At 41.8% G+C, this 16,545-nt stretch overlaps 1 protein-coding gene across 1 annotated transcript in view; it reads left to right on the forward strand.

Moving 5' to 3' along the window:
- Positions 1–1,536: 1,536 nt before the first annotated feature.
- Positions 1,537–16,545, forward strand: part of RAMP3 (receptor activity modifying protein 3) — a 54,337-nt gene continuing 39,328 nt past the window's right edge. Inside the window, exon 1 of the mRNA XM_085306625.1 lies at positions 1,537–1,758. Within this exon, the coding sequence (XP_085162751.1) occupies positions 1,620–1,758 (139 nt within the window). The 5' untranslated portion in view covers positions 1,537–1,619. The remainder of the gene's footprint in view (positions 1,759–16,545) is intronic.

Raw genomic sequence — 16,545 nt, forward strand, 5'->3', positions numbered from 1 at the left:
TCACGCTTGTCACTGCTCTGCATCCTGTAGTCCTTTTGACAGCGATAGCTTGCAGAGACTCCTTGCGAAGCAAGAGGTGGCAGCCCCTCAGCTGAAGGATGATCTCTCTGACCTACTGATTATTTATGGCCTGTGGTATTTTTCCAGATTTGCTTTCAGCTAAGAGGAAGAAGTAGCACACAAATGAAGAAGGTTCATTATAACTTACACACTTAAATGTCTGTAGAGCCATTTCAACACATTGGATTCACAACCTTCTCTGCGGTTTCTCAAGTTTTTCCATTTCCTTCTGCCTAGATAACAGCATAAATTAGATGGCTGCTTTTAGTCTGTGTATTGAGTACTTTGCTTTCAGATATGTGTGCAAAGCCTAATCCTGCAGCGTGGTGGGRATACTACCTGGAACTCTCCAAAGAGTTTGAAGGTTACTCGTTCATGACAGGTTTAAAGCCAATGCAAACAACCCAGTTGATGTAGAAATGTGCATATGTTCTTGTGTAGGACATTAGCATTTTTCTGAAGTTTAAAGTTTTGTGGTATWTCTGACCTTTAACAATGGCAGTAACTGCTGAAACACAGTTCTTGAGGTTGAATGTTCCTGTACCTAGAGATATGCTCTGGCTCCTTATTAAAACTGAACAGTACATATATTCTTAGCCAAGGAAAGGCTTCATTAGCAGCTTCTCAGTCTAGTGGTTCTTGCTAGGGATGCTAATTTCCTAGAGAGAGAGCTCCAGGAATACAGCCTTTAAATATTGATGAAAATAAGGAGCTGTACCGCTCTCCCTYTGGACAGAGCCATACAGAGATGAAATGGCAACAGAAAAATACATTAAGCATTTTSTTCAAGCTCCTGGCTCCTCTGTGCTGGCATCAGTGCAGGCTTAGGACYGCTCTCTGCACATGTTCGGCTTAAAATGCTGAGGAGTTGGTGCGACGTAGCCCAGTTGGGCTGCAGATGGGATAACCCCCGTGGCCTGCAGCCCCTCCTGCCTTCGCCGCTGCTGCCAGGGGGTCGAAGCAGGAGAGGGGAGGCTGCCCCGGCTCCCGGGGCAGGAGGCGAGTGCTGCTCTACGAGGGCTTCCTGCTGCTTGCCGTGGCTCTCAGAGGGCCTGGAGGCATGGCGGTGCTTGTATGCAGGCATGTGCACTCGCGTGTGCACACGCTCATGCGGACTCAGGGGTTTGTGTGAGCACATGCACACATATGCGCTTACACGCATGCACACGTGCACACACAAGTGCACACATGTGCACACACAAGTGCACACATGCGCTCTCGACGTGAACGTGCACATGCAAACACTGACCCATGCGCACCCATGCACGGACACCGGCGTGCAAACACACGCCCTCGCGGGCGCGTTCACGTGCAGCGTGCACGCGCGCACACACGCGCACAGCTCCGTCCGAGGCCGCTCCTCGCCCGCAAGCAGCGCCGCCGCCGCCGCCGCCCCCGGCGCTGGGAGCACCCGGGGGCGGGGGAGCTGCGCCCCTCCGCGCCGCCCCCGCCGCCGCCGCCGCCGCCCCCGGCGCTGGGAGCACCCGGGGGCGGGGGAGCTGCGCCCCTCCGCGCCGCCCCCGCCGCCGCCGCCGCCGCCCGGGGCTGGACGCCGAGGCATGAAGAGGAGCCTCCCCGGCGGGGGGGCTGAGGCGGGCCGGGCCCTGCGCGGCTGCGGACCGGCCGCCCCATGCGGGCTCCGTCCCCCGCGGCCCCTCGCCGGGATGGAGGCGCCTGGTGCCGTCCTGCTGCTGTGGGGTGAGTGAGTGTGCTGCGGCGTGGGGGGGTCCCGGGCAGCGTGGTGAGGCGCTCCGGGGGCGGCGGGGAGCTGCGGAGCATCCTGAGCGCGTCCGCGGGGCAGCGAGGGCGGGAGGCCGGGCAGAGGGGCGCGCTCTGAGTTTATTTATTTGTTTTATTTTGTGGGGGTGCCCGGAGCTGTATGGTGCGGGGCGGCGGCCGCGTCACCCCGCGTTGTGGCATCGGCGGCAGCGGCTGGGGCCGGCGGGACCAGCATCAGCGACGCGAGCGGCTGCCTCGTCGCCAGTCCCGCATCCCGCGGAGATGAGCCCCAAAACGCTGTGCAGTGCCCTGGCACCCTCCTCCTCCCCGCCAATTTTTAGCGTTATTGAGCTGTTAGATTCCAAATCTGATTCTAGGCAGGTTTGATCTTTGGGAAAGAGGGTGGTTTTCTGCTGCAAATGAAGGACTGATTCCAGATAGGATGTGTTCTGTTGCAAACAGCCGGTTGTAAAAGTGCAGCTATCATTCAGAGCTTTCATTTTTTTTTCATTTAGGAGTAACTCTGCTGTTAGAAGTACTTTTTTTTTTTCTTTCTTTTTTCTTTCTTTCTTTCTCTTACCGGGTAGCTTGCTTTAGGATTCCCAGATTTAATGCATTGTAGTGAGGTTTAAAGTTGCTGTTAGAAGTCAATTCTGATCTTCCTTGCTCTACAGTAACCCCAGAGATGTGAGTTTATTCCCTGTGACTTGCAGATAGGGAAGAAGATCAAGGCTCACACATTTAGAAGGGTTATCTGAGGACTCTATAACTTTGTTTGCTAGCTTTATACCTCTTCCAAAGTACAAAGTTGGCAAACACTGGACAACTTTGTATGGAGAGCCCTAGAAATAAATGGATAGTTGTTTTTGACAGGATTCAGTAGCATTACTTTGTTTTGGTCTGTAAAAAGAATGACATATCAAATGCTTAGCTTTTCTGATTCTTTGTGGCACAAGGATTGCTAAAATCTTACTCTAGTCACTTAAGTTTTGGTTCTTATCTGAAAAGGAATAAAAAATGGCCAACACTGGTCTTGACACTTGAGGATTTATTTCTTCAGTGTTGAATTTAGGGAACCAAGCATTCATTTTTTTGACTGGGGAGCAAGATGTCACCGTGACTTTTACAATACAAACCTGATTACTGAAGATTTATTTTCAGAGAATACATGAAGTGAGGAGTAATGTCCCTTGTAGCTCAGAAAACTAGGAAATGTTTTTCACCAGAGAGATGCTAACCAGTAAATCGGTTGTGTTAGACATCRTTGCCTGTTCTAGTTGCTTTCCTAACATAATGTTGCAGAAGAGCTGTTAACTGATATTATCTGCTACCTGATTAATATATTAAGTTTGGTCTAAGTTTGAAAGGGTAGATGCACTCAAGAACAAAATGAATTAGACTGATTTCCTGGTAGAAAAGTCATTTGGGAGTTCTGAAAGTTTTATGATGTGAAATTGAGGTTTATAATAAAGAAAGCTTTAAGTGTCCGAAAACTAAAATTGTTCTTTCTCAAGTAATATAAATGTGCTTTTATATCAGTTATTACTGAAGGATATTCACTTGAATTGATCACTCTCTCCTCCACATTTCCTAATGGCTTCTGTTTATTAACCAGAGACTCATGAATGCTGTCTTTAAGGTAAAAATCTTGCCATGGTTCCTCAGTGTTAGCTCTTCCTGAATTCAATAGGAATTCTGTCTGTGTCTTATTTCTCTAAACTCAAAACTACTGCTTTCTGCATATCTCTGTCTAAAGCTCTTAAACCATTATCACTACACAGAACCATCTGCTGAGTGTTATCACTCTTCAGCCAAGATGGCAAAGCAGGCAGTGTGTTTGCTCCCTGGAAGCTCAGTAATTACAGAAGAAGTTGGATCTGCTGTGATGTATGTGTGTGGGGAAGCTATGAACCGAAGCAGCTGGTACACAGGCAGATAATCTATACTGATTCCCCTATGAAGTGCTGATAACATCCCAAATAGGGTGAGATGCAGAGCTGGAAACTTGAGCTGTCAGGTGAAATCCTCATACTTTGTTTAGCCAAATCTTAGCTACTTAGAAGGTATCTACTAGATCCTTTCTGTAGGATCTAATATACTACTTATAATACAGGTTTTAATCACTTCAGAAATGATGATGCATGTATATCATAATGTCTTATGAGATTTGGTTATTCTCTTTTTATGTATGGAAACTGAGGCACGGAGAAACTTCTGGGCTTGACCATGACATTTAACAGAACAAGTAGGTTTTCTGCACAAGTGGTTGCTGTTGTGAYATCCTTACCCAAACATTTGCTCCTTCATCTTTTAGATAATGTCTGTGTTTCAGTGGTACTGTTTGTATATAAGCTGAAGGATGCTATCATATTAAAGCTGCTTTTTTTTAATTATTAAATTCTGGAGGAGTCTCTCTCTCTCTCTCTCTTTACACACACACACACACACACACACACACACACACACACAACCCCTATGAAAAAAGACAGAGATCGCATGATACTTACCATCTTGAACAGTTTTCCTATGTAGATTTCACAGATTTTTAAATGGACGTTGACATTTCATAATCCTGTTTTACAGAGGACATAAAGCTTAGCATCTTGGCCACAGCTGAAAAACCAAGCAGCTGCAAAGCAGGGACTAGAACCTGGCTCCAGGTTTCGTTCTTAGCTTCTTTTTAATGAAGATATCTCATCCTGCGAACCATTATGAAAAAAATGTGTACTAAAGTCTGAAATCTGTAAGACCTCGAGTTACCCTTGTGTGGAGCAGAGGGTCTGTAACTCCTGGCACATTGGGGCTCTAAAGAGAAAAGACAAACGAACAAACCATTTTATTAGTTAAGTTTGAAAACCAAATCAAGGATTTTTCTATTATTTTGTTATTGAATCTACCATGCTGTTCTGCAGCTGCAAAGGGTAGAAAGAAGAAAGGGAAAACCAGTGTGGGAGTGCTGAATGTAATAGACCCAGCCATTTGTGCATGTAAAACAAATAAACCTTTGCAAGGCAGAACATCTGATTTTGAAACAGACCAGACAGTCTTAGTGAAAACGCTACTCTACCAAAGCAATGCTTTATTTTCTAAAGACACACATGATTTTAGATGCCAGATGAATGGGAAGATGTTTGGCGGTCCCCATCAACACCATGATTCCCGAAGCAAAGCAACAAGTGTAAAACCAACATCTGCTTCCAACTTGTTGTTGGATCCAGATGTGCTTCCCACCAACATTCACCTTTTCTGTTTCTCCTGATTCCTTTTTCTGTCAACTTTTCACTGAAGTCTGCATGGACAGCAGGCAACAGATTGATGCTATGTGCACTTGACAGGATTAGCAGCAGTATTTTCTGTTCGAGCTAATTATCTGAAGTGGCCACAGATGGACTGTAGGTGGTAGCACAGAGCATCAAATGCCCATCTCAAACTTGCATGGCCCAGAAGTCAGGAAGAATGACATTCACAGTGTTTGAAGTTAACTCCGGATTGAAGATAGGACAAAAGTGGGCTTTCAGATCCTGGTTTGACTCTACTAGTGCAATTTCATTAAATTCAGTGGAATCACTCCTGACTTACACCAATGTAAGTGAGATACAATTCTGAAATCATTTAGGCAGTAAATGCTTGCTATTAAATCAGTGAGATTTCCCTGTCTAAGTAGTAGTWAGGATTCTGAACCCTTTGAGGTCTTAGGTTTAAACTTCTAGGTTTGTTTTAGCTAAATATGAAAGTCAAACCATCAGAGGCTGCAAACTGAAGATGGGTATCCCTAAATAGATATACAGGTAGTGCTATAGGCACAGATATATGCAAACCACAGCATTTTAAGAAGCAGCTCTTGAGTATGACTGGCTCAGCTCAAGGGAACTGTGGGAGGTTTTGCCGGTTAAACTGTATTTAAACACTGCAGCACCAGAGTTTTTTGTATGATTAGTTATTTCAGTTTCCCCCACCTCTACTGATAACAGAAATGATTCATGGCTTGGATTAGAGGCAAACAAATCAAATTCCTGTGTCTCCTACCAAGGAGAGAAATGCAGTGAGGGGTCATTTATAAACACCATTTGCTAGCATCTGTGTCTTTGCTGTTGAAATTAGTGCTTGAGAGAGATATGAAGACAGCAAATTGTGTTCCCATTTAGGCTTGTAAACAGATTAATTTTCACCAAAATAATGAGGTCTATTTTAATTTGCACCTTTTTATTTTAGCAAAAGCTGTTGCATGAACCATCTTATTTCAGAATAGAAGTATCTATCTTTGCAGTTTATGAAAACAACCTATGTGTTTTTCTAAAATAAAAGTCTCTTCACAAGCAGGCTTTTGTTCAGATAAACCGGAAAACGCAAATGAAAAATTGACATTATTTTAATGTGACTGTGTATGTAGAGCAACCTAAAAAGATGCATGAATATTTTTTGATTCATTTGTGAGGGAAGGTCAGAGCAGCTAAGGATATGTGAATATGAGGAAAGAATTGGGTAGCAAAGCAAAGTCAGACAAAACTTTATTCCCTAGAACTTTTGGGCTTGATCTTGATTAATATATTGACTTCCCTGAAACCATCCTGAAGACAGGAGACTGCTTTATTCCTCTTTAAAGTTATTGAAAGAAAGGGTGATGGTGCTGTTAGAAATGGTCTAGAGGCTACAGAGGGTCCAGCCTTTATCTTGAGAACAGCTTGACATGACCAGCCTTACTTGCTTTAACAAGGGGCATGTCTGAATAACAGCTGTAGGCCTAAATTTAGCCCTGGAATATTGAATTTTATCCGTGGGAAGCCAACAGCCAGATTTATGGCCTTTTACAGGCAGAATTTCACTTGCTCCACCTATGCTCCAAGCCAGCAAGACTCTGATCTGAAGATAATATGATAGGCCTTGCTGAGACTGTAGCACAGCACTGTACTGACAAAAGCACATCTTGTTCGCATCTAACCAGATTAAGCTGAGTAAGCAAAAGGCTATGCAGAAACACCGCACCCTACAATAAAGCATCTGTCTTATTACTTTCACACCCTAGTAAATGTAACTAATTTGCCCTTATTTTGGAGAGCATCATCTGGAGAAAAATTCTTCAGGCAGTGCGAGAGGAAACAGTGTGACTGACAYAGGCCGGTAATGACTGTCACTTCTCTTGGGAATTCAGAGTTTTGTTTTCAAATGTTTTAAGTGACCAATTTCTTTTGCGTCCGTTTGTGTGCAGAGGGATTGATGTTAAAGATTCCAATCTTGAGAAAATATTCTTGCGTTTTTGTTGTCTCAGATATATAGTCTAGATTTGGGAGGTACAGGATGTGCTGTTCTCAGTTTGCATTGCCTCTGTGTCTTCAGTATAAAGGAAAAGTGCGTTCACAGCCATAAGATATTCAGACCAGGCTGGAAGATACTCTRACAGAAATGTCATCTTACAGGAGACATTTAGGTGTTCATCAGGAGGACACAAAGCCCAGGTTTCTTTCAAGACTTAAGCACTTGGACTTGAGCTTTAGAATATTGGGACAAAAGAGATCTAAAAAGGTTAAAACATYGGCTGTCAGCTGTAATCCTCTCTTTGCTCACCCTCTGTATCTCTGCATCTGTGTACTAGAGAGTATCTKAAAGGTTGTGAGGAAGATGTCCTCCTGATCTGGCAGAAGGAGGCCTTGCAGATGCTTGCAGTCAGTTTGATTATCTGAAGAGATTCAGCTGTCTCTGGAGTACCAGGATGTGTTCTGCAATTTTGGAGAGAAGGGGGCCATTTGCTCAAAGGGTTTCTCAACCTTGGCATCAGGTTGCTGTTGCCCAGCGGTCTTATGGGCCTGTGAAGTGAATTTTCTCTCACTTTTGCTTTTGTCGAGTCAGTGGAGGTTTTACACAGTTCTTTGCCACTGCTTGAGCTTGTGAGCTATTGCAATTTTACTCCTAATAGATCTCTACATGCTCATGTGAAACATAAAAAAGTAATTTGTTTTGGCTTTCAGTTGAGGGAGACTGAAAGCTGATGTTTGCACAGTGTCACTAGCTGTCMTACAATATGTATGGAATCTCCTCTATTACTGTTTTATTTTTAGAAAGGCAAATCAATATATGGTTATACTATATGATGAATGCATGCCTTGTAGTAATAGCTCAGATTTAGGATTTACTATACTATATTGAAAACTCCTTGAAATCTCCTTCCTTATTCTTGATCAGTGGACTTAGACTAGTTTTGCATTCAGAAAAGCCAGCCTTCATTGTTAGTTAATGTTGCTCTCGGACACATTTCCACGGGTGTGTTTGGTACAGTGTGGGAAGTGTTCTGCCATAGAATACATRGTGGTACGCAGTGAAGTAGGGCTAGTATTGCTGGAATAACCACAGACCCAATTTTTCTTTAACTAGCTCTCGTGCAAACCAGAAACACCAGGAGAGTCAGAGCAATGTGAAGGAAAGGTCAAAGGAGAGTGAAGCTCCTCAAAATATTTGTATTTGTGYGTCTTTCTGCATTTTAAGATTTTGAAAAGAAATACTATTTTTTTTGTTGTGTTTAATTAATTATTTTTTAAGAGCAGTGAAAAAATGTCCCCATATGTAGTAATGTTACATTTTAAGCCTGGGATTTTCAGCAGGATTTAATTAAAGCAGATTCCAACTCTATCTTTGTTCCCCCTTTCTTGTGGGGCAGAGTGGAACAGGGAGAATATACATTGTAACACCATAAGAATGTTTGATCCTTTAGAGATCTGCTGAAGATTTTGGCTGTTTTAAGCTGAGAATACTTAGATTATATTTGGGTTTACTTTCCCACCCACCTACTCCGTACTTTATCATACTTTATTATGTAACAAAGACCTTACCAAAGAAATAAAAGATATTGGCAGAAACAATCCAAAATAAACACCTCCTGGAGGAACTGGGRGATTCCTCATCACTTGCAATCCTGAAATTTGTACTGGAAATACTCGTAGATAGTATGCCGTCATATAAACGGAAGTTATTGGCCTGGTACAGAAATTATTGGTAGACATTCTTTTTCCTTTTGACCTTGGAAAATATGTATTTCCATAGGATTTTAAAATAAAGCTAGTTTTAAGTTTGTGAGGAAAAGAATGACTGGCACAATTTCTCCACAGTGAGAGAAATCCTTCTTCTTCCCTACTCCCCTTTTACAGCTTTTTTACATGACTCAAATTCTGCAGATTTTATTTGAACTTCAGAAAAACAAAGTTCAGTTCAATATGAGAACCAGCCGTGGAAAATTTCAGCCTAAGAAGAATGTTTTTGAGACAGTGAAAGCAGGCAGATTTAGATAAACTGTTTTGCAATGTCAGTGATGATGTTTGTGCTAAACAAACCCTTATGTTCTATAGATCAATGGAGAATAACTAATATGGGTCAGATTATGTCTCTGATTCCATTTTAATTGTTTTCTGGGCTGAAAGATCTGAATACACAAGTAAGTTACCGGATGGTATATGGAATGCTCTTTTCTTTAAGCAACAGCACTTACTCCTTGGGACAGCAGTAAAGAGTTACGAAGAAGCTGCAACAACGCGAGGAGGTTGGGCTTATGTGAAACTAAGCAATTGGCTCCAGTGCCGCTAATTCATGTCCCAGTTACAGAACAGAAGTCCTAGCTGAGGAGATGGTTATCTTTGTCCCTGTTCTCTCAAGGGACAAAGTGAAAGATAGGGTTTATTACTTTCCTGTTCAATGTTCACTTTTTTTTTGGTTTTCCAGGCTTGTTAACATATTCCTAGCACAGTCCTTGTTTTCCTACATATGTAAATGTAAGTGCTGCTGATCTGGTGCTCTTGACCTGGTCATATAGAGAAAACATGGTCAAACATGCTATCTTTTTTCCTTATTTTCTTTAAAAATATTGATATGAGGGAAAAACAGCTTATAGATTATTGACAGTTGTAAAGAAAGCTTTAATCTAAAGGTCAAGTACTTCATTGTCTCGTTACTTTGTGTATAGCTTTGTTATTAGACTTTTTTTGTAGAACACATTAGTAAATGCTTTGTTTTCATTACTTAGGCATAATTGAAATAAAGCTTCAGTAGGTGTTAATTTATGAAGATAACAATGGTGAAGAGAAGAAATAGAAATTTAAACCTTTCACTGTCATTTTCTCTTATTCCTTTAGTGGTATATACTATTTGAAAAACAAAGCAAAATACCGTGTTGTTTTAAGAAACACAAAATCAAAGAAAATACAGCATGTACAAATCTAGAAGAACTTAATTTCTACATGATCAGCCACACTTACTTTTCCCTGGTGGAAAGAAGCTGTTGTTCCTTCAGAGACAGATATAAATCCTRCCTAGCTTTGACAATATATCTTGAGAGGTGATGCCTGGTATTTTGTGCTCCTTTGGGGCTCAGTTCTGCTCCTCAGATCCACTTAAATTAATGATTTACTTCGGGATTGAGCCCAAGTAATTTCCTATACCAGTGTTTGCACCTGTGCAAAGTTTCCTGTGTGGATTTCCCTCAAGGGGAAGCTAAGTGTGCAGGGATCATGCTGCTATTCCTGCTAGACAAGGGTTTCTTTTCAATGTATATTCCTTGGAGGAGGGATGCTATTGTGAAGTGCCATGCACACCTTTTGTGAGTACCATAGGATCATAAGGTTGGAAGGGACCTCTGGAGATCATCTAGTCCAACCCTCAGCGTAGCCCATACAGGGATTGAACCTGCGACCTTGGCATTAGCAGCACCACGCTCTAACCAACTGAGATAAATCTGCCCCCAAGTAGATACATAAATAGCAGTAATAGATAGCAGTATAAGCACGCAAATGAGGCTCTGAGATTTTGTTACTATTTTATTGCTCTTGTGAGTTCTCCATACCAGTATGTAATTTAAAATGTTTTGTGATGATGCAGTTGTTGAGAATCCATGATTTTGAAGCATCTATAGAAGGCTTGGGCTACTTAGGAAAAGGCAACCCCATTTTCACACATTCAGGCCAACTTACTCTTTCATAGCAGGCATAGACTATATTCATTGAAAACATGACTCCATTAAAATCATATTGATGTAATGATTTGACATTGATTAGTAACAGCAGTAGGAGCCTGAGAGAGAAATACATGTAGTATCAAGAGAGGGTGGACGTTCAGCGTAGGGATTTTTGTTGTCTAGTCAGAAAAGGGAAAAACAATTTTGCAAGCCTTCTGTGATGGCATTATCTTGATTTAAAGTTTCTGCCGGTCAAGGGAAGAAGACACTTTTAATGTCTTTAAGTATCACATGGTCCTAAGCACTTCCTCAGGAGGGAGTGTGCTGTGACCTCTGTCTGTGAAACCTTCACGGGTCATTTCCCCTTCCTAAGGTTATATATATATATATATATATATATTTATATAAAAGTCATTACAAAGCCATTTGGCCTCTCTAAGGCTTCTCCAGAGGAGCAGATTGAAGTCCTTATTTGTCTCAAGGGGCTGATGTTTTACATCTCATTCACAGGTGGATAGGTGCTGAGTAGAGCCAATATTGTGCTGATCTTTTGTTTCCTTATTGTAGGTAAACCAAATGCCATATTACATTTTCTTGTGTCTTTCCCTGCTTCTCTGGCCAATGACAGGCAGCTAGGTTGCAACAATGAGCACTCCCTAGGTCAAATAGGTGCTTGTAGGTAATCAGGTGCAATGTGGTAGAGCGGTAGACTGAGGGTGCTCTACTGTCCCGGGTTCACTTGAGCAACTTGCATTGCTTGAGCCATGAGTTTGCAGGTGGACTGGGGCAGGYGAGAGGACTTTCCACAGTAATCGCAAGCTTGCTGGCCCTTTTGTGGGGAGCAAATCTAAACTATGAGGTTACCTCGTCTGTTGATGTACCTTTCCCATTATGTTACACAGAGGTCACATTTCACGATGATCTTTCAGGCAGAGAAAGATCAGGCATGTCAACTGCTCTGGCAGCTGCTTCTGACAGGAGGAGGTTGTTGAGAGGCAGAGGTCCTGGCACAGGACTGCTGTTTGGGTCACACTATACTTATCGTGATGCTGATTCCTGTCTGTGGTCTTAGACAAATCTCTTATCACTTCTGTCATTATTTCCATAGCTGATGTAAATGGAGACTACTGTAATAGTTCCTCACAAGGCAATAGCGAACCTTAAGAAGTGCAGATGTTTAGAGTGGGAAATAAGATTTTTACCTCCTCTTATTAAAAACATATTTGTCTGTAATCATAAATTATTAAGAGCTATGATCTTAATACTGAAGTGATATACATCAGTGTGACAGCTCTGCATACCATTGACCCAGAAGACCAGGTTATGCAGATGGAGGTTAGATGAAAACAAGGAACACGAGGACTTGTGTAAAGCCTGCAAATGCTACTTACATCCTGAATAAGGATCTTTTCTCATGTTCCAGTGAACGTGCACAGAAGTGAACTCAACCAGAGGTGATTTGGGTTTGTCTCAATAGCTACCCTGCTCATCTCTACTAGCTGTATGCTGTACACCTTCCTGAGTGGCTCAATTCTCTGGAACTCTCTTCTGGCCATCTTAAATCAGATCATGGTCCSTGTATTGTTTTTGAGAGTCATCTTTAAAGTTTCTAATGCTGTGACTTTCTTTCTACTCTTGAAACAAATATATTCTTCTTACTCTTCCTCAGTTTTTCCTCTCTGGAAGGATCTTGAGTTGGCTTTTCCAAGGAGGGACACATTTATCTATGCCACTCTTCAAGAGCATGAAGTGAGTTTACTTCGAGCAATGGATCTTATTATTAGAGCATTTAGTCTGAAAGATATACTATCTGAAAATCAGCAGTTATAAACAATGTTATTTTATATTTCAGTTATACACTGCTTCATCAAAAATGTAACAGGACAGAAAAGATGTGAAGAAAATGCTGTTTGATATTTCAGGTTGAGTGACATGACTTCCATTATAATACTGATCTAAAGGTTCAGTCAATTGCTGAAAGTTGCCTAAATCTGTGATTGAATTAGTATGATAAAATAAAATATACAGGTTTCAAGTAAAGTAGTAGAAAACTCATCCAGCAATTCTGGAAATAGACATAAAGTGTTCAGAAATTATCAAGTGCTATTTATATACTACCAACAGTGATTTAAGTATTTACAAGTGAATGTGAAGCACAATCATTTGTATTTCTTATCTGAAATATTTGCAGTGGAAGTATGACTTCAGAATGATTGGTAACTTCTTTGCAGTCTCTGGAAAGTTGAGGAATTCTGAACCATCATGAGACTGAACAGTTGATGCCCTCAGTAATGTTCCCAGTTGATTTGCACTGATGAAATACAAAAAGCTTAAATTGCTTCTTTTTCATGCTTTTCTTGCTCTGCAGGAGAAAGGACTCTAATATCCAGAGTTGTTAACTGTCTTAAATTACCTTACCAGTTCAGAAGCAATAGCATAATACTTAAAATGATGATACAGTACAGAACTGAACTCCAGTTTTAAAGTATTAAATTTCCTTGGCTAATATATCTGTCTTCCATATACTGGATACAGGGAAAAAGATGAGAAGGTATTACAAAGGATTTAGCATCAAAGCAGAGGATAAAGCAAAGTGGCCTTCTGTGTTACTGTAGATCTCTAGAAAACTTCTTGGACGTAGGGAATCCTCTTTCAATTTCCAGGTTGTACTCTAGCCCAAACGAGCTGAATCAATTGTCTATATCTCTTCTGACTATGTTTGTTACAGAGACTTGATAACTGTTAACTCTGATTAATAATAATAAAAAAGACTTCCTCTCTTACCAGATCTCCAACTCATTGTCAGCAATGATAAAACTCCTGAACTTTCCCTTAGAGCTCACCTYAGTGAAAATCGTTTCACATGTGCTGCACTGCATGTTGATGTCCTGCTGACTAGCCCATTGGTCTTTCCCAGACCCAGATTGCCCTGTAGCATAGTACTGACATGGAGCTGAAGTCCCGTAGAGCTGGGCTGATGTTATACTTCACTGATGCAGTGAGAGATCRATCCACTCCCGCACCAAGTTCACCTTGCTTCTGCCCATTGATATTCTGATGTAGGTACATTTTTTCTGGGCCAATTTTGTATGCAAGTGTAACATTTCTTTCAAGCACTTTGCTTATTGCAAGCTTCTGTTTATTCCCTGCATCCTTCCTTTGTGCCAGGTTCCTCTCATGRCCTGGCTCTGTGAACTTTGGTTGCCTCATTTGCTCTGCTGCTTTCACACCGCACTATGGTTGCTACTGCCTTCTCCCACAACCAGCCTGCTCCTGCTATAAAGGCAAGCGTAGAAAGCACAATCAGCAACAGAATGAAAGACGACCTTCTGAGCCATCTATATTGTGGTGAGGGTTTTTTTAAGATCAGCAGGTGGGAATTTGKTTTTTTCTACTAATTATTTTTCTGTTCTGTACTTTTACAACAGCCTCTAGACTTGAAGAATTAGGACGTGGGCCCAGAGGCTCCATTTCAGCTGAGGCTGGGGCCCCCTGTATGTAGATATGAGCCTGGCCTTGCCACCTGCTCTTCTGCCTTATTCATGGGTTGACCCTGGGCTGTGTGTTGGGTCACCTTGCCTCCAGCCCAACCAGCTCTGCCCAGCCAGCTTGTACCCTGGTGGTCAGCACCCTGTTGGCAAGGGCAAAGCCTGTACTGGGGTCACTGCTGGCTCGGCCCTCATCGCTGAGCAACCCAGATTGTGCTGCCCTTTGATACATGCTCAGTTAATGTTGTGCTGCCTGTGAGCAGCCCTGCAAGCCTCCCCGTTCAGTGAGCTCTCTCTGTGCTTTGCCCATGAGAACTCATGTCAGAATGGACAATCATCACCAATTTTTGCTTTCCTGAGCGTGTTGCAGTTTTTTTCCTTGCCAGAAATTGATACTTTGCCTGTCTACTTAGCAATTTTATGCCAAATTATCCTTTGTTATCTCTGTTGATGGTTTAGCATCCTGGTGTGATTAGTTGAAATAAGACTTGAGCTCAGAGAAGCAATTTAAAAAATAACCCAGAGCTACAGTTTGCTGTGGTATGAAGTAGGCCTAAAAAGACGGTAAGGATAAAGGCATAGATCCTTAAACACAGCGTGCAGTAGGGGAAGGATGAGCCGGCTTCCTAGGGTACTTGAGCAAGGTGTGTTGTAAGGTTGTTGGGAAACTGGTATCTTCAAGCTTCCACATGTATGAAGTTAGCAGCATTAGACTCTTCTCTCTGGGTTGTGGACAGTGGCACTGAGAGTATTAAGCCAAATCTATCTCAATAATTTGTAATTTTATCTTCTCTCACTTTCAATGGCTTGATAGGTTGACTTATGTTAGGGTTAGATCTTTATCTGAAGATTGAAATGGTCAAAACTCAATGCATGCTATTTTGCACTAGCTGAGAATCAGCACCTTTTTTCCCCAACATCTGACATAGCAAACCTTGGCTTGTAGCTGAAGTTACAGAAATGATACATTCTTCCAGATATTTCTTTTGCTGCTTGGAACAGTTTCTGCTCGCTGAGCTCCATAGCCGTATACTAACACCCTTCTTCCTCTCCTGCCAGCTCTGTGCTTGAGTTGATGTTACAAAGATTTGTGTACTAAAATGATAAAAAATTGGAATAGGGAGATGTACTTGCATCTGTCTTTAAAGAAAGGCTTACTTTCTGTATTTGACTAAGGGTAGATGTAGAGCTTATGCAGAGTAAAAAAGAGTATTTGATGAAATATGTTTGAAGAAACTRTTTGCCTTATACTCCTTGTATTTAAAGGCTGTCATGGGAAAGTCCTTTCTTTTTCCCCAAGGTCCAGTGAGCCACAGTGAGAAGTTGTGCTGAAGTGAAGGGTGGGGTAACATCAAAGTGAATCTGRAGTTACCCCAGGTGTGAGCAGGTTCCTTCTGTAGTGGGCTCAGGTGGGAGAGCTGCTTGGGCTTTCCCATCCTCTTTCAGGACTGCTCAGCCACCTTGTAGCCTGAAGTGTCTTGGCCACGTGTTTGACATGTCCCCTTTACAGAGCTTTTGGAGAAATCCTTGGCAGGCACACRTGGAGTTCTAGGGTAAGCTCATCTTTTCTTTCTGTGTTAGTACAGGCTGAGTGCAGTGAGGCTCTTGAGCTCAGAGATGCAATAGTAACACGGATAATAAACATAAAGAAGTCCTACTCCAATTGTAACCAGTATTTTCACCATGCTCCAGACTGCCTTTTTGACCTTGTGTCAGAACATAGGTGGAGGTCCATAGCAGTTTCTTATGCAATAGATATCCTGAAGTGTCTATTGATTTCTGCCAGAAAACACTTCACGCACCTTTGGAATGTGAGTGTTCTGTAAAGATAAAGCTAGGTTTAAATAAAAGATCGGTGGATTTAACATCATCTTTAACACCATCTGTGCAACTGATAGATTTATCTATACAGCTTTTAAATACCTGGAGGAACACAGGTACTGTAAGAGCAATTTGTTCAGCATTTAAGACCTACAAAAGAAGTGTGGGTAGTAGCATTTGACCAATACAACCAAATGATATTAATAGAATTTTAATCTCTCTACTACATCTCCAACAAATTGTAACATGACTGCAGAGCAGCAGCTGCATTTCAGACTGTGATCTTAATTGCTTTTTTGGTCTATGTCAGTCATTTTTTGTGCAGACTTAAGATTCTGCAGAAAGAGGCAGATGTTGTTTTAGTTTGCGTAAGTCKCAGTACTGATCTGATGTCCAGACTTATTGTTAGCATTAGATGATGGTGGTTAGCAGAGCTGTTTCTAAAAGGATGTCTAACAGTATAGACTTGAGGTTTAACTTGATATCTTTAAATGTTTTTGTTTGTTGTGAGAAATATGATCAAGA

Source organism: Rhea americana, unplaced genomic scaffold, assembly GCF_003343005.1.
Source record: "Rhea americana isolate MKP2758 unplaced genomic scaffold, rheAme1 scaffold_242, whole genome shotgun sequence".
Classification (NCBI taxonomy): Eukaryota; Metazoa; Chordata; class Aves; order Rheiformes; family Rheidae; genus Rhea; species Rhea americana.